Here is a 14780-nt window from a genome sequence, read left to right on the forward strand (position 1 = left end):
GATCTAATTAGCAAAGTGATGTCTATTACATTTTGAACGTGACCTCTCCCAACCTTGCTGATAGGTGTAATGTACAACTGATTGAAGTTCATTTGATATGTTGCCTGAAGACTGTGCTGCTTTGGTCTGAACCCTTAAAGGACACACGTGTTGTCTGCACCGCGTTCTGCCCCTTGACCCGCCATGTCTCTTTTGAAAGCTCAGTGGCTGTGGTGAAAGACAGCGTCACTCTGCGGGACTGCAGAGTGGAGGGAGCATGGTCTAGTTAATATTTAATGGTTGTCCCTGCCAGAGAATTAATCAGTATCATTCTGAGACATTCTGAGAAAACCAATGGGACAGCATGATACCTCGAAAATAAGCACACTTTAAAACAAGCAAATGTCAATAAAAACTGTCTTTATTTTAAGCATTCCCCCCCCCATCACATCATCATTATCGAGTAGAAAAAGTTAAGCACTTTTGCTTCTTTGGGCCCCAACTCTAACTTTTTTGATAAATTCATTTTTTTTGTCTTTGTCAGTTGGAAAACCTGAGCTCATTAAAACAACATTATTCTCTTTGACAACAGAATAGAATTGTAAGAATACGGCACAAACAGTAAATGTAGCATCAAACTGGTAAATCAGACATCTTACTGTCACATTACGGTATGACTGTTTTAGTTTTTAACTATACAGACAGCAAGGTTCAGGGCATGGTAGTTGCCGTTGAAGGAGCCACACCAGCAAAATGTGCAGACCATCATTTATATATGAAAGTTGTTTTTTTACTTGCCGTGCGTTAAAGCAAAAATATCAACCAAAATAGGAAAGACCTTAAAGGCCAAATACAGACAAAAAAGAACAACCTTTACTTGATATCCAGAGGGGTCATGATGGCTTGATTGGCTTCATCTAATAGGCTGTAACAGTAAACAGACTTGACCAATTTATTTGGAATTGATCAGTCCAGGCTGGTACAATAACTTCAATCACATTGTCCAAAAAAGTGCAAAAGGCCTAGTGTCCTAGTCTTGAAAAAATACAAATGCTTCAACTAAATGTAGGGAATTACATTGATAATTGCCCCAGGTCTGCCCCTAAATCACAAGTTCTTGTCTCCTGTTTTTCCCAGGCAGATCCAGCAGAGAGCCCCAGGCACCAAAGCGGTTGGGATTAAAAGTGCAACTGCATTCTTACCGAAAGACAGGCAATAGAAAACCGTGAGGTTTTCAGAAGAAAACGTCAACCTGTCCAACAGCTGAAGTAGGAATAAGGAGACAATAATACATCCCATCTTGAAAGCGGCACCTCTGCTCTTCTTGGTCTCGGTGTAGAGGGGCGAGTGCAGGCCCAGGCCCAGGCCGAACAGGGTGCCCATGTTACGCAGCAGGCTGGCGAAGGGCGTGGAGTCCAGGTGGACCCACTCGGCCCTCACACACCACTTCTGGGCTTTCTCCATGGTCCACAGCAGGTCCACACCCACAGCCTTCAGCAGCAGGTAGAAGCCGACAGCGAAGGAGGTCAGGAAGAGGGTGGTGTAGAAGTACTTCTTCATGCTGGCGCTGTAGATCCACTGCACCTTGGAGACAACCTCAGCCACTATTATACCTGTCAAAAAGATAAAACAAGAGGGTCCATCAAACAGTCACCATAGCACTGCCTGTTCCAAATCCCTTTATTTACTGTTTGCTATATTACGTTATCTGTAATTATTGGAAATTATGTGTGCAAAGCCTAACTCCAATGGGAACTATTTGCTATTAGCTGTGTAATGTTTTTTAATGCGCTCACTAGCAGGGCTGAAAAGTTTACCTGTCCACCAGCATGGGACTATTTCACAGGATAGAGCAAAATTGGCCTCCGCATACAGAATCAAAATGTTATCAAATGGAAATTGTATGGAAACGGCAGCCAAAATCACCCAGATCTGCACATACCTTCCTTTATTATTATCAAATAAATTCAGATATCATTCTATTCTCATATTATTCAAGTGGGCTAACCTGTGATGGCTCCAGCAATGACCTGGTGTGGGAAGTGTGCAGCCATGTAGACCCTGGACATGCAGACCAACAGCTCAAACAGGACCATCAGCGTCCACAGGCCTGTCTGCAAGAATCTGAGAGAGAGGCGATCGGGGATAGATTACTGAACAGTCCTGATGGGCTGTATTCCATCCTACAGGCAGCACTTCTTTGAATAACATTTCAAACTCATCATTTCATTTGCAAGAAAATTAAAATGTATTTGTATAACAAGGGTAAAGGGGGATGCATTTTGCCAGCAAAATCTAACCTATCTATCCATCTAACAAAGTGGCAGTCGGCACTTTAAACAAGGCTTTTGTAGTACTGGTGTGCTTGTCTAAAATGATGAAAATCTTCATAATAACAATCCTGCTTATAAGATGACAGTGACTTCTAAGAACAAACTGTAACCATTGTTTTAACTTTTTTTAATACATGCAACTATCTGATATTACAGTACACAAACTCAACAAACTCAGCATTTTAAAAAGAGTTTGTTAAAACCTTTTGTCAAAAACCATGCATTAAAAAGAAAAACAATGGTTACAGTCTATTCTTGGAAAGAACTGTGATCCTGCAGATGAGATTTTTAATTGTGAGCCTGCAAAAATCCTTTTAAGGGGCACAAGAAAAATATTCAGTTATAATATTAAGTTTCAAGAAACTTTGAAAATACAAGGCAAGGCAAGGCAAGTTTATTTATATAGCACATTTCAGCAATAGGGCAATTCAAAGTGCTTTACATAAAATATTATAAAATTAAAAAAAAAAAAAAAAGTTCATTAAAGAGCTAAGAGAATTAAAAAAAAACCCAAAATAGGCTAAAATAGAATAGGACAGGTGTAAAATACAAGAATAATGGTTACAGTGCAGTGTGAGAGATGAATAGTTATTTGATGTCAAGGATTATTAAACACCTAGTGCCAGTTTCAACAAATTGACAATTTTTTTGTCAAAGACCCACCTGTATAGCAAAGGGGGGCACCGTTTCTCTGTTGCCATAGAGAGCAGAGCTGTTACCATCACATACCACACTCCAGCAGCACCCATTGCATGACCTGAAGGGCTTCCTGCAAAGAACAGTACTGTTAGGCTTTATGAACCACACACACCTCATCTTCAGTTTCAGTTTCAAACTAACAAAGGTGACATAGTTTGCTATGTGGGTTTCTTGTAGTAAAAATAACCTATTTTAGTATGAAAGTTATAGAATATTTATATTAAACTACTCTAAAATCAGAACTAGCAAACAAAACAGCATGACAAAACCTGAATCTACTTGTTGGTTAGATAACAAGATGTAACAAGGATTGTGTTTCTGGGTAACCTTTTTGCACTAATAATTGATCCCATCTGTAAGTACTCAGCCAGCCACACACACACACACACACACACACACACACACACACACACACACACACACACACACACACACATACACAAAACACACACACACACACACACACACACACACACACACACACACACAGAGAAGCAAACTGGAACAGATGCAACACACTACAATCCAAATTTATTTCTTCTTATTCTTCTTCTTCTTCTTCTTCTTATTGAAGTGTTTAACACAAAAGGCCAAAGGTACTGGAGTTTATAACCCATGTATCATGAGTTTGTCATTCATATTCAATCAAAGAATGCTGTGCGCAATTGCCAAACACCATAGACATTATCTGGGATTGTGATAGTAATGATCAGTGGACCATAAACCAGACTATGTTAGTAGCTCACTGTACCAGCTCTTGGCAAATTATCACTTGAAATCCTTTTGATTACATTGAGTATTTGCCTCTGGAGGAAACCCCATTGTTCTAATGACAAAATCAATCAATTCTTAAAGAAGAGACACTGAACTCTGAAATAGTAATCCAACACTGGTCTACTATGAACAATACCTGGTCCAGTCTCACATGTGATAGGGAACTGCTGCAGAGACGGGACTGGTCCTGTTCTGTAGAACCGGGTCTCATGAACCCACCAATAGGGTCTCTCCCCAAAAAGAACCCTGCCATGGAAATACAGACATTGTTTTCTCTTGTTTTGACTCACATCACAATTTATTTGTGTTTTAAACAGTATAATAAAATGTATGTTTTGATGAGCTTCAAGTTTCCGTCAGACTAAAAAGTTGGCACTCTCCAATCCCAAAAGCACATCTGGCGAAAGAGTCGAGGAGAATAACACAGATTACCATTTCAGAACCAAGTTGAGCCAGTCTCCGATGACCGCCACCCAGATGAGCCTGAGCCCCGTGTCCCGCCGCACGTGGAACCAGATGGGGAAGAAGAAGAAGAATGTGGTGTGCAGATCGGCCACTGTGGACGCCAGGCTAAACCAGTCCTCATACCTGCTGTACTTGGTCTGCAGATGGACTGCTAACTCAACCCCCCAGCTGTGGAGAAGATCCATGCTATCAGCAGTGTAAGATCCACACCTCTCCTCAGGGATGATGCACTGAATCTGGGGTGGGAGTCTTGGCTGCGGCGGGGGTTTGTTGGTGTTTTCTGGAGTACAGGGCTGTCAACCAACTTGCTGCCAGGCTCTCTTAGGCAGTTCCCTCTGGTCTGTATGTGTGTGATCCCCACTGGACTTTACTCAAGGCTGGTTAATTTGTTTGCTCTTGGGACAGTGCAGAGAGGTTCCTTAACCTTTACATCTCTGAGACCCCTTCTGCTAAAATCCTTGATTTCAGAAATCAGTCACCACCCCTCTGACAGATTGCAGATTTCCAGGAATATTTTTTTGATCGATGAAAATTCAGTGACGTCTGTTCTGAGTCCAACTGGTTGCTTTTGAAATCCATTATTCCATCTTGGTTCACAATTTAGCCTCTGTGTCCCATGGAAAGTAGCTGCTGTACCATTTTCCCACTTGGCCTTGTGACCTGGTGTAAGAAATGATAACATTTTTATCACAGAAGTGGCCAGTTCCCTCAAAACAAGATCAAATATGGGCTCATCTGTGGGGATTGCCCTGCCAGACTTATTTGCCATTCAGATCAGTAACTTGTCCATGACCTACAACCTTCCAGTCCACTGTCTTTTATCACCAGCTATCTCTCCAGCTTCTACTCAGTCCATACCCAATCATTTAATCATTGATCCCCTTATGTAACCTACATATGTATTACTCCAGGATTCTCCAGGTGAGATGTTTTGACCAAATCATCAAAAATTGATTACATAACTGACAGATTACCTGATGACTCAGTGTTTGGTTTCAACATTTCATCAAAGCTTTAATGGGTTTCATATGAAACAAAAAAAAGTTAAAAAGAACAAAGCTGAATTAAAACATCTAACTATCTATACAGAAATTACTGCTAAATTACTGTACTTTACAGTTTAGTGAAGACACAGAGAATGCACCTGAGTGATCTTGTTATACTGCGATCTGTAGGTTTGCATGTGATTGGTTTAATTTTAGCCACAGTGGTGATTCATAGTTAATGGTCAGTTGACTTCCTCTCTCTGTGTTATTTCAGTGAGAAAGACGCCAATTGACGTTTTGCTTTCCAGCTATCTTTTCAACTTGTTTGTGTGCTCTCTGTCGGTTAGAGCACAAACCTCCCAAACTCCCCTGACTCCCAGTGTTTTATTACACATGTGCAAGGTCCAAAGATCAGCGTGAGCATGCGTTTGGGTGGTGGGTCCTTCTGGTATAAAAACAACCAGCAGTCTCACACATAGCAACAGTCTTTCTTTTCTATCTCACTGACACAACACTACACTGATAATTCCCTTTGGGTGCAGTGCTAAGATGCTTGACTCCATAATGGATGCCGTGCAGGGCTTTGGGGTGAGCACCACCCACTACCTGCAGACCAACTATGAGGACGCCCAGGGCCTGTTCCTCTGGGTCTCCTGGGCGGCAGACCTCAGGAACACCTTCTTCATCTTCTTCCCGCTTTGGTTTCACCTGCGGGCATCGGTGGGCATTAAGCTCATCTGGGTGGCTGTGATTGGAGACTGGCTGAACTTGGTATTCAAATGGTGAGTGAAAATACATTCTAGTCCTTAACAGAGTCTTAAGCCATTAATATGATATTTAAAAAAAAACACCTCAAAGAGCTTGGGCTGATGATGAAGCTTGATTTGAATTTGTAAGCTCAAGAATTGTGAGTGACAGTAGAAGCTTGAATTGAACCTGAAAGCTAGACATTTGGAAAATACACAATAAGAGAGAAATCAAGTATCCTTAACAATGTATTATTGAGACTAAAAATCAGTGCTTCTGTTGTCTTCTTAAGGATTCTGTTTGGGGAGAGGCCTTACTGGTGGGTCCATGAGGCGGCTTACTATGCCAACACTGTTGCTCCTCACATTGAACAGTACCCCATGACCTGTGAGACTGGGCCAGGTAAGAACTGCCACTGTACACTGACTTGTTTTGTCTAAACTTACCTACAGTACATAATTACATATGACACTGATAATGGATGGACATTAGCATACACCTAAGACAGTATTTAAAAAATGAGAATAATATGGATGACGGTGGAGACGATGACAATTTCAAGTTCAGTTCGGACTCTAGCAGATTTGAAATTATTTGTGAATACTTCAGCCTCAAAAATAGCAACATAATTTTCATAATGAGCTCAAATGAGTGCTCTCAATTATTTATTTATGTATTTATTTATTCATTCATTCATTTATTTGCCTATTTACATGTTTGAAACAAAAGTGAATGAATGAAACAATGTATTTTGCCAAGGTCTGCCTTACTTGTTTGAAGGTAAAGATCTACTTAAGTGAAGCAGACATTGATATCTAGCCTGTCTGTTTGTGCTGTGCAGGCAGCCCCTCTGGCCACGCTATGGGAGCTGCTGGTGTCTACTACACACTGGTGACCTCAATCCTGGCTATCGTGACCAGCAAGAAGAAGCACGGAAACAAAAAATCCACCAACAAGGGCTGGTGAGTCGTAGAATCCATGTTAGTAGTTTGAGAGAACTTACATTCTGCAATTGAAGTTTTTTTCTCTTGTCCGCCTTGATGTTAGTGTTGTTTACCATTTTCCTCTGTCCCATGCTTATCACTTTAGACACCCTATCTGTTCACTGCTGTGGTTGATTATTGACTTCTGAAAACACACCTCATGGCTGGAGAGGGGGAGGGCGAAAGATTACATGAGATGTTTTGACGTATAAGCAGCCAGAATTACATCGATAAGAGAGGAATAACCGTGTTAATTGTTATATTGCTGCAAAAGCTTGCTTGCTTGTTCTGGGGCACGGATAGCAAAGGCCAGACTGATTCAAATCAACTGTGTCCAGTGGCTCCACCCCGCCTTCAACGACAGGATGAACGCACATAAAAAAAAAAAATACTGAAGTGAAGTTCTCTGAATTTGTATTTTGACAGGTACCTGAAGGCCATTCTGTGGACACTGTTCTGGGGAGTCCAGGTGTGTGTCTGTCTCTCCAGGGTCTTCATCGCCGCTCACTTTCCCCACCAGGTCATCGCTGGTGTTATCACAGGTCAGCATGGGAATTTATAAACATGCAATTTCATTGGGTGATTGGATGCCCCATTAGGAACAGTCTGTATAATGATTCAGTCTGTCATCATGTTTTAATCTGTGCCTACAGTGAGGCTAATTTTCCAGCCTATACTATTATACTGTTTGATATGTGTTACATGATGCTGACCTGAGCTTTCCCATGTGATCTGGCTGTTCCTAGGTATGATCGTGGCCGAGGCCTTCAACAGGATTCAGTGGATCTACAGCGCCAGCATGAAGAAGTACTTCTACACCACCCTCTTCCTGACCTCCTTCGCTGTTGGTTTCTACCTGCTGCTGAAGGCTGTGGGTGTGGACCTGCTGTGGACCCTGGAGAAAGCCCAGAAGTGGTGCGTGAGGGCCGAGTGGGTCCACCTGGACTCCACGCCCTTCGCCAGCCTGCTGCGTAACATGGGCACCCTGTTCGGCCTGGGCCTGGGCCTGCACTCGCCCCTCTACACCGAGACCAAGAAGAGCAGCAGCACCTTGGTCAAGGCGGGCTGCGTCATCAGCTCTCTGCTCCTGCTGCACCTGTTTGACTCCTTCAAGCCCCCCACGCACACCGCAGCCCTTTTCTACCTGCTGTCCTTCTGTAAGAGTGCCACCGTGCCGCTGGCCACCGTCAGCATCATCCCGTACTGCGTCAACAGCGCTCTGAGCCTACAGAACAAGAAGAGCTTGTGAGCTGGCGACTCAGATTAACATAGAGACTAATGAAATGGGAGATTACAAAACTCTTCCTCTGGTGCTTCATTACATTCATATTACCAATTGACCGACAGAAAAAGCCTAAGACATCAATGGAAAATTGTCATTGGCATCATTTGGACACTGAATTCTGACAGTTCTGAACACTGTGTGACACTAAGTGAAAGCACTATCCAGCATACTCAGTGGCACTTATAAAGACCCCATGTTTTGAATTTATTAAAGTATGATAATTTATAAGTGGGGTCTAGCAAGTGAATGTTTCCTGGCAGTTGTTATGTCAAACCTCATTGTAAAGAGAACAAACTCACTCAGGACTTTGATGTGTTATTTCAGCTGTAATATTGATGTATTTTTGAATGTTATTTGTTCCTTTAGAAAATATTTTTGGAATTGTGTTGAATATTTTTTAATAAAACTCTTTAAAACATATTAAATTACTTGGTTCGTGTTTAACTCTCTGCGTCATGTAATCACATGAATGTGTCCTATGTATTGTCCTGCAATCAGCATTATTCCCTATAGATTATGTTCCCACAATTAACATAAATTCAGTAATAATTTGCTTTTGTAAGGAATTTAAAGTCACACTGAAATTAACAATTACTTTTGTAAGGAATTTAAAGTCACAATGAAAAAGTGTTTACCACCTTGTTAAACTCACTGTAACTATCACACCATACACCTGTTTGACAATTTATGCCACAAAAAAATAATATTTTCTTCTATCTTTATATCAAAATCTCATTACTTTTACTCCCTGGAAAATAGAAGAAGAGATAGTGACTTCATTGTGAGGCATACATATAAAAAATCACAGATTTTTTAACAAATAAAACAAATAAAATGAAATAAAACTGTGTTTCTCTCCCTAACTGATATCCCACTGGTTTACACTTTTGAATGATCCCTCTGCGTGTGCCTGCCCCAATATCCAGGAAATACGTCACATTAGTTTCATTGTCACTTCAAACAGAATTTAAGCACACACACACACACACACACACACACACACACACACACACACACACACACACACACACACACACACCACCCCTCCAAAAAAACATGTGCCATGTGCAGTGGTGGAAAGTAACTAAGTACATTTAGTCAAGTACTGTACTTAAGTACAATTTTGAGGTACTTGTGCTTTTCTTGAGTATTTCCATTTTATGCTACTTTGTACTTATACTCCACTACATTTTAGAGGGAAATATTGTACTTTTTACTCCATTACATTTATTTCACAGTTATAGTTACTAGTTACTTTTCAGATCAATATTTTATATTTAAAACATTTGATCATCTTTATAAAATAACTATAAAATAGCATTGTTATAGATTAGACTACCAAAAAGTATAGCTAAATTGTTAAGATTAGCTTCACGTTGACAACTTTAAAATGCTGCTTACATGTACATATATGTCAATAAATCAATATTAATATTCCAATAATTTATGAAAAATATAAGTTTGCATAATGAGTACGTTGATACTCTAAGTACATTTTGCTGCCAATACTTATGTACTTTTACTTAAGTAAGATTTTGAATGCAGGACTTTTACTTGTAATGGAGTACTACTGGAGTATTACTTTTACTTAAGTAAAAGATCTCAGTACTTCTTCCACCACTGGCCATGTGTGACTGTTGTGTAAGCCCACGTTGATGAAATAAAGATACCATTTGGGCAAACCGGAGTGAGAGTCGTCTAATGATTAACTCAGCAGCAAAGCCCTGGCCTTTAGCCTAACATAGACTGATGACATAGATCCAAACGTCACACAACTGTCTGTCGGTCACTCTGTGCGCGCAAAACTGTCAGTCCAGGCTGGACATTCAATATTTGTCTGGCTGTGTTTTGCAGTCTATGTACACGACAGCCCCGATGAAAGGCTGAGTAATGGAAAAACCTTCAGCAGCAGGTAGGTTGTGTTTCACTGTAGTGCGTTTCAACAGGGTTTTCCAGAAGGTCAAGGTCAAGACTTAATGTCCTGGGAAGATTAAAACAGGTCCTCAACAGTTCTTGACAAGCTGGTGATGAAAACATGGCCTTCCCAAATCAATGCACACTAAAGGCAACTTTTTAGGCAACTTTGATGGGCAACAGCGCACAAGGATTTCCCTCATCATTTTTGCTTTCATCACACAGGAACAGATTGTTGCTTAATGCTGTATACAGAAAGATGGATGTAATAAAATCTATATGAAGGCAGGCTGTTGGTTTTACTGTTATTCCTGTTTGTATTCCAAGGATGATGTGACATAAGACAGTTATGGGTATGCACACATGTGCTTACAGGTTATAGGAAATAATTTGACTATTCATTTGAAATCAATATTTGGGATCATTTGAAAGTTAACCAATATCTAACATCCATCATCCACCTTTCCAGTTGTGTGTCTGGGCAAGCGTGTGCATGCGCGTGTATTCATGTAGTAAAAACATTACAGGATACTCCAGGAATAAAGACATTATCCTTGTTCGCAGTCTGTGTAAATTGCTGATCCTGCATCAGTGTTTGTGTACAGTCCAGAGTAAACCGTCATACAGATGGAAGTGGGACATGTGAGTTCCACAGCACGTTGGCACCAATACCCTGAATGTCAATAGCCTCGTTTCCACGTCGGGACAAACTGCATAAGACAGACGTTAAGCATGTCACCCAGTTTTTGCCTAAAACAAGGCTTGACCCAGATTTCATTGCCCTCTTTCAACTGTTTTGTGGTTAACCTTTCATTCTTTTCTTTAAGGCTATAAATAATAATAATATAAGCTATCACTATCAAAATACAGTTGTGATCTCCCCATTTATGGGTTTCACATCAGCCAGTCTTGCAATTTTACAATTTAGAGAGAACTTCACATCTAAATCCACTATCACTGACCAGTGGATTAAGAAGGGATGGAAAGAGGGTCAGCGGACTTTGTGAGTGTGAGAAAAGAGACAGTGCAACATGCCCTGTGTGAAAGTGAGAAGTAAAAGAGGATAAGAGAGAATAAGGGAGAGAGTGACTATATTGTGGTGAACCAGATGCTGGAATAACAGTCTTTTCTCTTAAAACACTGCTGGGACCTGTAGAAAAGCAAGCATGTAGGCTATCTGAACTCGCTATAAAATATGCGAGCCAGTGTGTGTGTGTGTGTGTGTGTGTGTGTGTGTGTGTGAGAGAGAGAGAGAGAGAGAGAGAGAGACTGAGTGAGTGAGTGGGAGAGAGAGAGAGAGAGAGAGAGTGACTGAGTGATAGCAAATGTGATAGCACAAATTATAATGCCTAGAAAGAACCGAAGGTGGCAGTAATGTGCCAAAAGGCGTAAAGTCTGCCGAAAATTGAAAAGAAGAAGAAGAAGACGACAACACCGGAACCACTTTCGCTCAACTTGTCCCTTGGCAAAATGGTGTCGCGATGTTGTTTACGTTTGTTGTGCCTGTAAAAGTGTATTTGCCGATGCTGTTGTACAAAATGCACAGAGCTTAAAGAAAGTCGTTTATCGGGCAATGAGAAACGATGTCGAAAATGCAAGTACTGCGGGCGTTTGTCGCCGAGAGACTGGCAGCAGCTGCGGAGGAGATATTCAGTGTTGTCGAGAGGATGATAGCGTTAGCAGAGAAGAAGATGCTGCACACGTCAGGTTTGTAAATCGTTATGTTTTCCCGGTAATTCATTTGTTATCCACGCTAATAACGGCAGGATTTATACCCCAAATTCATTTAAAGACATCGACTTACCGAGTACAACTGCAGTATTTGCTAGCCGTTGGGCTACAGTTAACTTACTAGCCTTTAGCCACAATAGTGGAGTGCGTCTCGTGCACGATGCGTTCAGTTTGATCCCCTTTACACCTGGCAAAGATGCTACGTGCATTTTTTAAATATCAATACATCATTGTCATCGTAACTGTGTGTGTAAACTAATTAGACCATGGTCGAGACTATTGGTAGCCTCTGTCTCAACCCAGTGATATTGTTAGCGCTAGTGTTTTTCAAATTGAATTTTACAAGAGGAGCTGATGTACACGGTCTGCCAAGAGAAATCGAAAATTGATTTCACTGTGTATACTGAAGATGCATGTAGCTAAATGTCAGGTATAAATGATAACCAGCTAAAAATAAATCTCTAGACACGAGATACATTTTAATGCCAGGTGTAAAGAGTGCCCATGTGAGTCACCCACCAGAAGTACAACCCACATGATAACAGTGCTTTACTTCATTTGCAGCCTTTCATGAAAGTATATGCCAACAAGTTAGGTAAAAATAATAGTGCAAGTAGGTTTTCAGACCTATTTTAATTAATTGTAGTTTCAAAAGGTAAGCATTATAGCTTCCGTCACAAATTAAGTGAATAGTCAGACTCAAATAGGGCTCTGAAATATGAGAAAACACTGCACAAGTTGGCCTATGCTATTTCCTCGCACCATTCCAAGTACAGCCATGGAGTAGCGGTTTCAGAAAAATATGTGACTTTGAGCAATCTATTGAAACCTTCAGTTTTCAGGAACCATCCTTTGCTAGGTAAATCATTACAGCATCCATTACCTCTTGACAGCATTTGCTTTTCTTCTCATATGGAGTCTGAAATGAGTGTGAGCAGTGTCTGCTATTTTCAAGTCCTCCCTCTGCTGGGGTCAGAAGTCATAAATGACTTGGGCATTTGAGTGCTTTTGGCTGGAAATATTTTGGACCCTTTAGGAATAGTTTTTTGGTGGCTATTTTATTTTTGTATGCCGTACGTAATAAGATCATCATATCGCCCACACCTACCTCTTGATAACCCTAAACCTGCTCTTAGCCACCCCTGTTTCCTCTAACATGCAATCTAGGTTTCCTCATAGCTGCTCACCCAAATAGCACAAGGGATGGTTACACACTGTGTATTGGTATATGTCTAACATTTTAACGTTTTAACATATAAATAAAGACAGTAATCAACAACTGACAGCCTGTACTTTTGCCAAATATAGGCTACATCATACAAATGCTGGGAATCAATGACCAATAGAACTACTTTCAGCCAACTCTCCCAATACTTAAAGGATAAGGCTGGTGTTTTTTTAATGCATTGCTTACCGTCAACAGATCCTATGAAAATCAGCAATGATTTTTTTTGCCAGCAAATCTTGTCCATGTAGCCGGTGCACAATGAAGCCATGTCCCAGCAGCCATAGAACTCCACTGTATTAAAAAAACGATTAAAAACACGTCAAAGAGCCATGCTGCTGCTCTTGGCAGCATATTTCATCATCGCGATGCACCGGGCCAGCCGACTTTTTCCTCAAACAACTTAATAAGCTGGCTGTAAACACTTTGCGATCTCAGGAAAGTAGTTCTGTAGCACCGAAAATAGTCCCCAGCGTAATGAAGAATTTGTTCCCATTTGAATTTGATTTGGTAATAACTACAACAGCCTGACTTTTCGTGGTAACAGTTAGCAATTTTTAAAATTGAAACTATGTCTTTGTGAGCTGTATTTCAAGGTTTTTAGCTTACAATTGGAGCCAATGACTTCCGGGTTGACGGCTAAAAACGGTACGTGGGAAGTCAGAAAGTAACGGGAGTAGAGCAAACACATTGTTGATTTTGTTATTTTCATAGGATTTGTTGACGGTAAGCAATGCATTAAAAAACACCGACCTTATCCTTTAAGTCACTGTATGAGACACTGTGTAATGATTTTGTATTGTACTTGTGTTTCTCCAGAAATGTCACCTGAACAGCAGAGGGCAATTTTTCACAAGCGACTAACGGTGGTTGCTGAGGAGATATTTAGGATCCTAGAAATTATGCTGGGTGAATATGAGGCCGAGGTCTCCCGGTCCCACCAGGAGATCGACCGCCAACGCAAATTGCTGGACGTCACATTGAAAACTGAGACAAATTTACACAGAGCAGGTCTGTCAATTGAATAACAGATGGTTTGTGATTTGTTTTGCAAGAAATATTAATCACTTTCTGTTGACATTGATTTTGTTTGTTTCCTGCTGGCACCGTTGGCAACTCATTTGTCATTGTGTAATAAATGATTGTTTGCATGCCAAAGAAGTAAAATCGATAGTAGAAGTAGAAATTGGACTCACTGAGGGCCTTGCTATGTCATTATTTTGCTATTTTTAAATTATCATGTGGAATTTTACATTTGTTGGCAATGCTAAACAAAGCGATGTGGCATCATTAATCTCTCCGTTGTTGATTAATCTTGTTTTGTTGGTGCTTTTTTTTTATTCTATTGTTATTTTTGTGGCTAACATTTCTACTAAACATTTAAACATGTCTGAACACAGTTTGGCATCCATAACACTGTGACATGTCCAGTTCGGTGAATTTGTGCTACACATGACAACGCACCTTTAAAATAAGATGCTGGCACCTTCATAGGAATAATATTAATGTATAATGAAATGTTAGACAGGCTGCTATCTTCTCGAAAGGCTACAAACAAGTTGAATTCTCTACCTTTGCATGAAAATGCTTCAAAAGTGCTGCTTGGTGATTTAGCTAATTGCATACTGGGGCTTTTTTTCAAGCCCATACACTTGAAAA

General features: G+C 40.6%; 2 protein-coding genes across 6 annotated transcripts; one reads left to right on the plus strand and one right to left on the minus strand.

The window, feature by feature from the left end:
• Window positions 1-1086: 1086 nt before the first annotated feature.
• g6pc1a.1 (glucose-6-phosphatase catalytic subunit 1a, tandem duplicate 1) lies at window positions 1087-4435 on the minus strand. The gene is made up of 5 exons (XM_071543217.1): window positions 4218-4435; window positions 3922-4031; window positions 2976-3081; window positions 1988-2103; window positions 1087-1592 (listed from the first exon to the last, which is right to left on the minus strand). Exons 1-5 carry the CDS (start codon window positions 4433-4435, stop codon window positions 1087-1089), a joined length of 1056 nt encoding a protein of 351 aa, XP_071399318.1.
• A 1350-nt stretch (window positions 4436-5785) lies between these two features.
• g6pc1a.2 (glucose-6-phosphatase catalytic subunit 1a, tandem duplicate 2) lies at window positions 5786-12581 on the plus strand. 5 transcript variants are annotated; one of them, XM_071543211.1, is made up of 6 exons: window positions 5786-6018; window positions 6276-6385; window positions 6825-6945; window positions 7393-7508; window positions 7713-8173; window positions 12552-12581. In XM_071543211.1, exons 1-6 carry the CDS (start codon window positions 5786-5788, stop codon window positions 12579-12581), a joined length of 1071 nt encoding a protein of 356 aa, XP_071399312.1. The 5 variants fall into 5 exon arrangements, with proteins under 5 accessions (XP_071399312.1, XP_071399309.1, XP_071399311.1 ...); XM_071543213.1 differs by lacking the exon at window positions 12552-12581 and adding an exon at window positions 7280-7296 and having other exon boundaries at window positions 5801-6018; window positions 6825-6895; window positions 7369-7508; window positions 7713-8215; XM_071543208.1 differs by lacking the exon at window positions 12552-12581 and having other exon boundaries at window positions 7713-8215.
• The last annotated feature ends 2199 nt before the right edge of the window (window positions 12582-14780 follow it).

This window comes from Centroberyx affinis, unplaced genomic scaffold (assembly GCF_046629955.1).
Source record: "Centroberyx affinis isolate AG114_WGS23_722 - 3 ecotype Tasmania unplaced genomic scaffold, CSIRO-AGI_Caff_v1 ptg004273l_1, whole genome shotgun sequence".
NCBI classification, from domain to species: Eukaryota; Metazoa; Chordata; class Actinopteri; order Beryciformes; family Berycidae; genus Centroberyx; species Centroberyx affinis.